This window comes from Hibiscus syriacus, unplaced genomic scaffold (assembly GCF_006381635.1).
Source record: "Hibiscus syriacus cultivar Baekdansim isolate YM2019G1 unplaced genomic scaffold, ASM638163v2 tig00113548_pilon, whole genome shotgun sequence".
Taxonomy (NCBI): Eukaryota; Viridiplantae; Streptophyta; class Magnoliopsida; order Malvales; family Malvaceae; genus Hibiscus; species Hibiscus syriacus.
In genome coordinates this window covers 417,948-431,026 of record NW_024063465.1, presented here as the reverse complement: position 1 = coordinate 431,026, position 13,079 = coordinate 417,948, and the positions used below count along the sequence as shown (strand labels likewise).

Here is a 13,079-nt window from a genome sequence, read left to right as displayed (position 1 = left end):
AGATTAATTGCTTTTATCCAAATTTAAAAATACTTTAGAATATGGAAGGGGAATTGAATTAAGATGTAATTAATTTAATTATATGATTATAACGTGTTCGAATAATTATTATAATTTAAAAACTATATTAAATTAGATATAATTAGGAGTCTCTGTTTAATGACCTAAAGGTTTTTTTAGAAGCCAGAAATTTTATAGTTTTATAAATTATTAAAATTTTAAATTTTATTAGTTGTAAATACAATAAAAATATTAATTAATCTAATAAGCTTCTTCGTTTAAATTTTAATATGCATTAAAAAATATATATATATAAAAATGTGCAAGAATGTGAAAAGATAAGACAATAATAATACAATAAAAATTGAAGAACCGGCAATAATATACATTATCTTATTGTTAAATGATGTACAAATGTACCTAAAGCAAAACCACAAATCAAATATAATATTTTAACACAGATATTTTATTAAAAAATAGATTAATGAAACAAACCTCCATTTTAACATAGGATAAAGTAATATTTAGTCTTCAAACTTGATAATTTTTAATCTTTATTTTTTGTTTTATATGCATTAGTCTTTAAATTTGATTAAAATAATTAATTCTAATCATTTAAATGATGCAATACTTCGATGTCTCTGTCTGTCCAAAAAAAAACTTTCTCTTCGGTCCCTAGAATATAAAATTTTAGGCTTAAAAGATTATTTTTATCTCTAAAGTACTTAATTTTTTTACTCTTGTAATTTTTTTTTATCAATTTAGTCATCAAAGTTGTTAGTGATATTATCCTAATACTTGAAGTTCATTAACCGTTTTGATTGACATAATTCTGAATCTTCTATGTGTGTAATTAAGGGATTTTGTTGAAATATTTACTAAACATGACTGTTAGAAAAAAATTCTAATTTTTTTTTATTTATTTATGTGGGATCATGTCAAAATTTTGGAGATTTTTCTTAACCATTCTATTTAGTAAATATTTTATTATTTATTTATTAATAAATGTCACGTCATTATTGGCGTGGAAATTAGTGGCGTCGATAAACACAGAAGATTAACAATTCGTTTGTCAAAGATGACTTCGAGGGTTAGGGTAATGTCTCTAAACAACGTCGAGGGTTAAATTGATGCAAAAAATCATAAGAGATAAAATGATAAATTAAACCTACTACAGGTACAAAAGTAACTCAATTATAAATTTATGTAATTATAAAAAATAATAAAATTATATTTTAACTTTTTAGATGCTTACAATCCAACCAACAACCAATTGGTCTAGGCACTAGATCCCTTAAGTAAGGTCCGAGATTTGAATCTTGACGATTGTGAATAGAACAAACTAAATTTAGAGGATCACTCTTATCTCTACAGTATCATATCTGGATTAATCTATCAATAAATCTGATACCAGTGGTTATACTAAAATTATGACACGTCCATTAATTCTTGATTTGTGTATAATAAAACCCAGAAAAACAAAAACTTTTTTGTAGGTTTCTAGTTAAAATTTGTTTGTCATATGAGTGTGTGTGGGTTGATCATTATCGTGCCAAATAATAAAGATGATTTCATGACTGGTCCCACCTTTCTCCATCATATTTGAATGTTTAATTAATTAATTAGTCAATGTTAAGCATGAAGATTAGGATATGATAAACATGGGTTATGCTTATAAGCATTTCTCACTTCTTTAATTCATCGTTAAATCTTTCGGCTGATTAGTTTACAGTTTTCGAGTTTATTAATATAAATTAATTAAGGGTAAACTACATCGGATACCACCGTACTTTAGGCGATGTATCGTTTATACCACTAAACTTTCAATTTTGCTAATTACAATACTAAACTTTGATTTTCGTTTCAATTATACTACCGAACCGTTAAATCGTTAACGACACGATGACGTGGTCGACAGTTGCTGATGTGCCTAACGGATGACGACGTAGACACCTCACCAAAACCCGTTAATTAAGTATTGGAATATTTTAAATAGGGCTATAAATCTAAATCCCTCTTTCCATTGGTTTGAAGCATTTTTATAGTCCGAGTTTGACATTTCACGGCAAGAAAACAGATTCCTTGATCACCAATCTAACTAAAAGTCGGCTTATCTTTAAATCTAACTAAAAAAATATTTAAATATCAATTAATTTTTAATCTTTTATTAATAATAATAAATTAGGACAGCTTGAGATAGTGTAATAAGGCCATGTTCAATGCATCTCTACTCTAATGTATCTCTATCTCTACTGTAGAGATGAAACAGTAATTCATCTCCAGCGCTATCTCTACATTACTACTAAATCTACTTTATTCATAATATTTAACTATTATAATATTAATTTTAAAAATATAAAATAAAACATATATATTTCTAATAAATATCAAGATAAAAAATATAAATAAAACATTCAATGTATTTTTATCTATCTTGCGATGGATCTAGATACCATTTCTGACCCCGAAGGACGCCACTATTTTCGAAACGAACAACAAAAAATTCTTCGGAAACGAAAAGAAGAAGAACAGTCAACCTCTACTACTTTTAATGTGTTTGGAATGAACTTTGATGATCTTGGAGGGAGTGGAGGGGGTTTGTCTGATTATTAGTTAAATTGTTGTGTTTGAGTTGTTGGTTAAAATGTTGTTCGAGTTTTATTAGTATTTTCTATGTTTTTATGTTTGTTGTAGTTTTTATGTTTCAAAAAATTAGTATGTTTATTTATCTAATTTCAATGTATTTTTATCTATCTTACAAATTAATCTACTTGAATTTAAAAAAAATCATAAAAAATATAAAAAATCAGAAAAAATACAAAAAAAATACAAAAAATTACAAAACAATTAGTATTTATATATATATAATTTTAAAGTATTTTTTTATCTTGTAATTTAATTTATTTGAATTAAAAAAAATTGTAGCGCATGCTACAGTACCGCGCCAGATGTGGCGCGGACTGTAGCGTTTCGCTACTGTAACGAGAGATGTGGCGATGGGCTGGAGGGGTTTTTTCTCCTCCAATGCCCTAAGTATTTTATATTTATTTAGTAAGATGATATTAGAAAATAATTATTTAAAAAAAAGGAGTGTCTTTCGGATTTAGGTCAATGTAGTAGTCCGACTAAGTATCGTTATTTTTTTTTTGACTATGAATAAAACTAATGTCGAAGGCGAAGTCTATAACATTGATAAAAATATATCTTATAAATCACACCTTTAAAAAAAAACACTTATTATGTAACACAACTTTATCAAAATTAAACAATTTTGTGCAGCTTTCATTGGTTTAAGGAAATTTTTAACGAGGCTCGTAACATAATTTAGTCCGTCTTATTCAATAAAATTTATTGTCGAGGAAAAAAAAATCCGAAGATCTAAAACTTCTTATCGCTTGATCCAGTAACAGGTAATTCTGTAAATTTATTGTTGTTATTATAGAAACTAATAGCAGAGTAAAATGATTGAATAACAAAAAGGCAATGCTGTAAATGTGCTTAAAGTTCGGTAAAATTACATATAACGAACGCTAAAATGTGCAGAAAATCCATGTTTTTTCGAGCAGACAAATAAAAGCTCGAAGATGGATTTTGGTACCAAATGAGAAAGGAGATCACCAAACTGTCTCCTCACACTCAAATCTATTGAATGGAGCTACGGAACCAAACATTACATCAACAAGACGATGCTGAAAAGGTTGTTTATTGACACTAAAAAACATGCTGTAAGGGAACACACGAGCGCAAACCACTGCTAAAAAAGTTTGAAAATATGTAAACTTTTTTTGCAGGTTTGATGAAAATGGGTGGAGAAATCTGTTGAAATCAGTGGCTGGTTTCATCTAAAAATCTGCAGCCGATGAAAGGAAAATGATGACAATTGACAATAAAAGATGCAGACAAAACCGTGAGATTTTCGGACCGAGAAGACGAGTTCTTTTTTAAGAATCTTCATCTTTCCAAAAGAAGGGTTTCATTGGACAAGAAGTGGAAGAAGTAGTGTCACCAAATTCTTCTTGTTGATTTTGGTCGTGGAAAGGGAGATTTGAAGGTAAAATGAGATTGTTTGTGGTGTCTAAATCATCCCAGACTGGACTCCCTGGACCCCAGCCTGCTGGGAATGCACTGAACCAAGCTTCGGACATCGACATATCTCCCCACACGAGTTCCTGAGGACCCGAACCCCTGCCTTCGCCCAAACCCGAGCACTCGGCTGCCATTTGTACATTGTCGCTGGTTGTAGCCTCACTGGATTTGAACCCCGAATCGTTGTTGGGGTTGTCGAGCTGAGACTGAGTCAATGGTGGCACCATTTCGACTTCGGTTGGCTGAGAATTAGGCCCTTCCCGTTCTTCTTGTGGGACAGAACTTGGCCCTGGTGAATCATCTTTATCTTTGTCTTTGTTGAGGAAAAGCTCAGGGAAATTGAGCCTTGCATTCTCTCCTCTCAACTTGAACGCCTCGCGATCGTAGGCTAATGCAGCGTCTTCCGCGGTGTCGAACGTGCCTAGCCAAAGGCGAGTCCGGTTTCGAGGAAGACGGATTTCAGCTACCCATTTTCCCCAATGCCTCTGTCTCACGCCTCGGTAAAGCTTTGTTGTGTTTATAGGCTGCAATGGCGGTCTATACAATTGGTGACCGTCTTGTCCCAAGCGGTTCATCATCGCCATCCTCCTTCTTGGACTCAATGTATCACTCCAATATTGAAGAAACTGCTGCTGCTGATGCGACGGCAGTTGCGGAGGCGGTACCGGTGACGATTCTCCGGCAAAAAAGGGTCGATAAACGAACCCGTGTTGCTGCTGCTGCTGTTGAGGACTAAACGAAATCATCTGTTGCTGATTTTGCAGCGACGGGCGGAGCATTGTCTGAGTAAGGTAAACCGGCTGCTGGGATGCATCGAAAGCGAAAGGGAAAACCAGTCTCGAAGATGCCAAAGAAGCGTTCGTCGAAGAAGAAGAAGGAGACGGTAAAGAAAGCGTTAGAGAAGGCGAAATAGAAGACGACTGGTCCGCCATTGAAGCAAATGATCGAACAGATTCCTGGCGTCGTTGAGGACTACGAATCTTCTTGTGAGGTCTTTGTGACATGGAAGCTTCACCAAAAACTGGCTTCCATTGCCGTTTTTCGAACCCAAAATCGAGCTCGTTCCCCTTACCAATCTCCGAATCTTGCCCGATCCCCGTCTCCTCTGTTCCATCACTAAAACCTTTCTTGGACTCGTCACTATATTTTGCAGCAGCCATTGATAAAATACTTCAATAAACCCCTGAAAAATCGCTCGCTCTCTCTATGGAAATCAAAAACTTCAAAAAAAAAAATACAAATCCAAAATGATAAAAATAACAACTGGAACGGTTCAAAATCAAAAGGTACCCCAAATTCAAATGTGGTCAGAACCCAGAAGATAAAAAAACAGAGAGAACCAAATCCACAATCTGAGAAACGAATTTAATAGCTAATCCAATGAAATATATCGAAAAGAATCAGCTGAAAATTCATGATCATTGACCCCATCCCAAAAACTGGATTTGAAATCAAAGAAAAACAGAGAGAGCGAGCTTTTTTTGCTTCGATTTGCAACGATCAAAGTCTAAACGGGTGCTGAAAGGCGTTGAACTTCGTTGCTTTCTGAATTGAATTCGAGAGATTTTTGGAGCGGGGAGTGGGAGAAAGCTATGAATTTAAAGAGAAAATTGTAAAATAAAAGAGAAAAAACAGGGGAGGCTCTGTTTTTTCAAAAGAGAAATTTAGAAGAAAAATGCAGGGAAGGTGAAGGTGGCTTAAATAACATAGAGAAGTGGAGAATCCTTCCATTGTCGGCCCCTACACGGGGTTGGCTTGGTCCTTTCCGGTGACGTTGCTTTCACTCCAATTTTCTCTCTTTGCCCTATATTTTGGTAAAACTATTGTTTTGGTCTTTCAACTATTTTTAAATTCAGTATTTGGTCTCTGTAATTTTTTATACCTTTCATGTTACCGCTCCTCGCGATAATATTATCTTTAAAATTTAATTCGGTTATGATCAATGTTATTGTAATATTTAAAAATTCGTAAGCTTGAACGTATTTAAGTATTTTTTTCTACTTAGAGGTGAACATTATGAACAATTTAATCATTCTAATTTGTACATGAAGAAAGTGATACCATAAATAAAAGTGAATACTATTTTACTTAAATATTTTAGGTTCAAATAATGACATTCGTAAGATGTATGCGTTGTGGATGATCTAAAAAAATTCTGAACAAATACTATCTTATAATCACTTAATAGTATTAAAAAATTAGTTAACAACACTAAATGTCCTTAAATTATCATTTAGTGTCTGAATTAATCTTTAAAATATCAATCTTATATCTTTCATATATTTCTATTAATCTTTTTGGATTGTCCTTCCGGTTTTCATGGTTTCGTTTTAATTAATCCGGATTGATCCAAGTTGTACACCTGATTTTGATGGATGAGTCTCCAAATAAAAAATTTATGAATACACAAAGGCTCGAACTTAAAACATACTCAAATAATATCAAACTACTTACAATTTGAACTAAACATTCTAATCGTTAGTTTATGTAGTGGATGTCAATTCATATATAATGTATTTATTAAATGAATAATTAAATTTATATATTTTAAATGGTGATAGTATTGGAATATTAGACACGAAAGTAGATACGCACAATATGTGCGTCTCGCCGTACGGTGGCGTGGCAGGCAATGGTTAAAAGTAGGTTGTGGGCGGTGGGTTGAGACGACTTATGGAGCACCACGGCGTCGCATCGCGCCGCTGCCTTTTTGAAAATTTTGGCCATTCTTCCTATGATTGACTCTTGCCTTTTGGTTTGAAACACCACTTTCAAGAAGTCAAAGCCAAATTGCGGCATGTGAAATGTAATCCCACGGCACCAGCTTCCAAAGATGCAATTTTTTATCGGTGAAATTCCGATTTTAGTCCGCGATTATTGAAACAGCCCCATTTATTCACAATATTAACACCTAAATCCAATCAAAGTTCAAGTCACTGATCGCCAGCAATCAATATCGTCGATTTTCTTAGGTTTTGACCACAGGTTATCATAGACCACCGTTACCATTCGGGTTCATCTCCTTTTAACTTATCGAAGACAAATCTATATCTATTCCGTCAAAAAATAAAAAATAAAAAATAAAAATTCAACTTTTTAAATTTTATTAAAAAACCTTCCAATAAAGTTTATTCATTTTATTTTTTTATATAATATTTAAATTATTAAACTCTCTTCAAACCTTTAAATCATAAAACATAATACATTTATCAATAGAGGTTGGTTCAAGTGGTAGGTTTTGGGTTCAATTTATTATGTATGCAGAAAATTTCAACCGAGAGATCCACCCACCAAAATCAAGTATGCGACATGAATTGATTAGAGTTAATAAGCTTGGAACTATAAGGGAAAAAATATGACACGTTTAAATTCACTCAACCTTATATTTTCTCCTAAATATTATATCAGTAATTGATTTACTGTATAGGGTTTGGTTAATTTTGACAATTAAAGGGTTAATACATTTGGTTGGTCCTACCAATTACCATGATTTTAATTATTTAGAGGTAGGGTGGCACTTAGTCTACTTGCTTTTACCAATCAAAACCGACCAATCTTAAATTTTCCTTATGAATTTCGTCTTCTATGTCTTTTACAGAAGTTTCAAGATATATATATATATATATATTGATCATTTGTATCTGATCTATTGATCGACTAATTCAGATCGAATTTTATAAAGACCTATTATGGGGCGATCCTTTCAATCTAATTTGTTCCATACGCAAACGCCAAGATTCGAACTCCAATCTATACATTCGCACAATTCATCAAATTTAATTTAAATTGATGTCTTATAACATTGATGACCAAACAAATTAAATCATTGATTTTTAACCAATCAATATACATTTGTTCATTGAATATTTAATTTACTTTTACAGGTTAAATAAACATCGGCAATATAAATTATGTTTAAAGTAAAAATAAGTATCTAAATTATATTATTTTTTTACTTTAGATACTTGAATTACTTTTTGGTTAAATTAAGTATTTAAACTATCATATCTAATTATTTTAAGTCTTAATATTTTTTTAGTTAGAAAATTATTTCATGGTCAATAAAATGTTTACATGTCATATAAAATTAAGTACTTATTTTGAAAAAAAAAAAATTAGAGGCTCAAAGCAAAAACGGATATAGTTTAGGGGACCTATTTTGATAAAAAAAAATAGTTAAGATACCGACTACATATAATAATTTAAATAAATAGTTTGACCAGAAAATAATTTAGGTATCTAAAGCAAAAAATAGCATAGTTTAAGTTTTTTCTCTCCCGATTCTAGGTTTTACTCTGACTAATTCGGACAGATCTACGTTACTCATGTGACTTTGATAGATGAGTCTCACAATGGAGATTTTCTATATATACAATTACTTGAACCAATAATTTAAAGACAATTTAAATATATAGTTTGACCAGAAAATAATTTAGGTATCTAAAGCAAAAAATAGCATAGTTTAAGTTTTTTCTCTCTCGATTCTAGGTTTTACTCTGATTAATCCGGACAGATCTACGTTACTCATGTGACTTTGATAGATGAGTCTCACAATGGAGATTTTCTATATATACAATTACTTGAACCAATAATTTAAAGACAATTTAATTTAAATATTTAAAAATAATAATTTGATCCTAGCGATATCATAAATAGTAAAAATATATTTATTAAATGAATGAATGGCAATGGTGAAAGTCGTCTCGTTATGTCGTGAATATAACGGGTGTCTACGAAAGTCGGTGCGGATCGGCAAGTGTCGGTGGTCCAACCAATCACGAGTTGCCGCGTCATCATTCTCTTCCTCTTTTCTCTTTTTATATTGTTTCCCCTTGGCTAACAATAAATATCTTACCCTACTTTTTATTTCTTCATTTACTTTGAGGCCAAGCTTATTCCACAAAGGGCATACTCATTGACTCACCATTCATGCCCAAATTAATTCATGATTATCCCTTAATCTCGCAAGGTTTCATCTTACATGAATTAAATTGATAATTAATTAGTCTAATAAGATTAAGTTATAAATTTTCGATCAAAGTCAGGGATTTGAATTTTAGCGTTGTAAATGGAATAATTAGATTATAAAGATCGCTCACATAATAAATCTATGTAGTACACGATCCATATTAATCGTTTAATAGATCAGATATCGATGATTATACTAAAAGTTAAGATATTGTGATATTTTTAATTTATCTTATGATTAGATTCGATGTCTAATGCATGAGAATTCTATATTTAAAATCGAACTAAGTTGAACCCTTGAACGGAGGACAAAAATCCTCCTATAATAATTTTCAGATCCACCATTTTACCTTTTACTCATTTGAGTACATGTTAGTTAATTATTCAGTGAGAGATATGAGAATTGATATAAATTTTTATGTAAGGATATATGAACTTAAGAAAATATATTAAAATTTAAAGGGTGTAAAATTTTAATTTTTTCTTTTTATACGGGATATAAAATTAGATCATCAAATATAAATAAAATATATAAATTATAATTTAAAATTTTTAGTGGTGTGACCTCACTTCTAACACCCTTTCAATTCATCCCTAAAAAATAGGGTAAAGTACACAAATGATCCACCAACTATATGGTACTGCTTTATTAAGTTGATCGACTGTTAAAAGTTAAAAAATAGTCCCGACACTATAGATTGTTGCTTTGTTGAGTCAATCGACTATTAAAAATTACAAAATAGTCATATGACTATTCATTAAGTTCTAAACCCGTAATTTCCCATTAAAAACTTGGCAGTTGTTTAACATCTAGCTTAAACAACCGTCAAGTTTTAACGGAAAGAGACGAGTTTGGAACATAATGATAGTTGGGTCCTATTTGTAACTTTTAATAGTCAAGTGACTCAACAAAGCAACACTCTATAGTCTGAGAATCATTTTGTAACTTTTAACAATCTAGGGGCTTAATAAAGCAGTACCTTATAGTCGGGGACAATTTGGGTGCTTTACCCAAAAATAATTATATAACCAATAATAATAATTTCCATATCATGCAAAAGCTTATGATTATTTTTAATTTTTATAATTTACTAAAAAATACCAAATAAATATCAATAACCCCCAAATTTAATCTTTTAAAGAAGAAAATAATATATCATAAGAACGGATAAAAAATATCCCACTTGACCTTTAAATTATACTATTTTTTTCACTTTGTATCATGATACAATTTAGACCAGCCAATCTCTAATGTACAAAATGGAAATAGTATACTTTAAGGGTCAACATGAATAAATAAATTTATGATAAACTATGGTTAGTATTTAAATGATCAATTTTTGTGGTTTTAGTACTTAAACTTTTAACTTTTTTAATCATATATAGAGTTTGTTTTTGTTTCATTTAGTACCCATGCTCAAATTTAACGTGAGTTTTGAATTTTTTTTTGAAACTTTAGGTACTAAAACAAACCAAAATTGATAGTTTAGGTATTAAATGAGTTAGTTTTAACAGTAGGGCACTAAACTGAACAAAAGCTAAATATTATGTATGGTTTTGAAAAAAATGAAAGTTTAAGTATTAAAACAGATCAAAATTGATAGTTTATGAACTAAATACGTAGTTTACCCTAAATTAAGATACATATGGAAAACACGAGCATACATGAAGGTCCAATGTAAATTAAACCTTTAGTTTGTATAATATTATACACAAAGAAAGTAGAGATTGAGATTCCATGTAAAAAGTAGTGGAGTATAAAGCTTGGCCACTGCTACTTCAGTGCCTCAACCTTGGCCAATGAAAGACATGTGAATAAAGCTTTATCTCGGTCAATATATTTTTATAAATTTTAATTGCAAGAAACAGTTATAATTATAGATAATGTATATATGAGTAAATTAAAATTCAAGTAATTAACTGAATTCAAATGGTTTATCTTTATCTTTAAATTCATATTTCAAAATAAAGTTCGATTTAATTCGATACTAAATTTAGACATAATAAAAGAGAGGGAGTATCAACAATAAGTTGATTTAGTGGATGAGACATTAGATCTCCTAAGTAAAGTCAGAGTTTGAATCTTGGTGATTGCGAATGGAGTAAATTGGGTTGAGAGGATCGCTTCTTTCTACAGTACTCGATCTAGATTAATCAATCTATAGATCAAACAACACGTAATTATACAAAAAAAATGAGTTAGTGGAACTTATATATTACAATATTCATAGGCTTTTGGATATTTTCAATTAAAAATATATAAAATGAAAGTCAACTCACAAATGGGTAGTGAAAGTGTTTGTCTTAGATGGCAACAATAGCAATACCATAAACTTCTATTTTATATGATTCTTGGGTAAAACTACACTATTGGTGCCTAAATATTTAGGGTACTTTCACTTTAATCACTAAACTTTTAAATCAATAATTTAACTCCTACTCTCATTAATCCTTTAGTTTTGTAACCTAATTAAATATTATTTTGTAAATTTAATATATTTTATGGAAATGTAAGCCAATGCAAGAAAAATTCTCAGAGAAATGGGAAGAGGTGCATACTGCAAGAAGTGTCAGATGATGGAGCAGGAAATTGAGAGTCTGACAAAGGATAAGCAAGAACTCCAAAAAAAGTTCTCTGAGATATCAAGGCCATCCAACCTGCAGTAATTTATGATCTGATCATTCATATTGGATTTCTAGATTCTATGGGTCTAGGGTAAATCTTTTGAATACCTGTTATGGGGAATTACATTTGGTGTATGGGTGGAGGGTAGTTATATGTTCTAAATAAAACTTTATTGTCATCTTTACTTTATGATTTCTGAAATCTGATTCTGAAAAAGTATTAGCATGTTTTATTCTGCACAGATGGAATACATTGAGCTCCCTAGCTCACTCTCTTAAACTTTCCCCTTTTTAGATACTTTTGGATAGACATATTAGACCAGACACTTGGAGGACCGAACTTTCCGTATAGAAATTTTGTTGTAATTTCAATATTCTGATATACTTTTTTGGTGACATATGCCTATTATTTTGGTATACTGGTTTTATGACACATTTTTTTACCACCTCCGATGTATGGACTATATTAACATTAGTTACTGATATTTTATTTAACTTGCAATATTATTGGGTTTTAATATTATAACCATGTTTTTTATAGTGGATATCTCCTATGACTCTTATGTGACACTTTGGATTGGATCAGGTCATCCACATCGGTATGAGGGGGTTACATGAAAAATGTAACACCCTAATCTAGTCAGACCCGAAGATCCATATTACGATGTCACAAGGAACCACCGAAATGGTCAACCCAAAATTCTTTTAAAACATTTGTAAAACATCAAAAATAATCATCAACATAAAATGAAGTCATAATCAAAGTTTACAAATACGGGAGTCTCCCAATAAGTACAAATACAACCATTAAGTTTTAAATCAAATAGAGTTATGACTAAAATAGATACAATGTCCACATAAAATACATGCCCTCTAACAGACTTAAGACATATTATGATACGGTTATCTGGAATGTATCTATACGATAGGCTCCTCGTCGATCCTCTACTAATTTGCGCACGGAAACACATTTCATACGCTGAGCTCACAAGCTCAGTGCCATGAAAATAACTATGCAATACTACATGCATTCATTATATGAACATGTTGGTGCGTAAAGTCATGAATATGCGAAAGTACATCACATAGATGAGATACGCCTAGCGATGTGGTCGGAGGAATTTTATGTGCATCTCAGACAATACTCCAGCCTATCTTGAGACAGAATAGTCTCGGGGTAAGAACTGGAATTGTACGTGCATCAGAACTTATTTCCCTATCCTATCTCGCCTACTCGAGAGTTTCGGGGTGAGGACCAGAATTTTAAATGCATCAGAAGCTCACATCTCGAACCCACATATCGACTCTCGAGTGTTGGGTACGATCCAAAATTTTACGTGCATCGGATGCGTACTTGGTCAATAATATCTAGATATTTCACAAACAAAGGACGATCGTTA

At 31.4% G+C, this 13,079-nt stretch overlaps 1 protein-coding gene across 1 annotated transcript; it reads right to left on the bottom strand.

Moving 5' to 3' along the window:
• Nucleotides 1-3,553: 3,553 nt before the first annotated feature.
• LOC120186529 (ethylene-responsive transcription factor ERF054-like) lies at nt 3,554-5,360 on the bottom strand. The gene has a single exon (XM_039190425.1). The coding sequence runs from the start codon at nt 5,244-5,246 to the stop codon at nt 3,942-3,944; it is 1,305 nt and encodes a 434-aa protein (XP_039046356.1). The 5' UTR covers nt 5,247-5,360; the 3' UTR covers nt 3,554-3,941.
• Nucleotides 5,361-13,079: the final 7,719 nt, after the last annotated feature.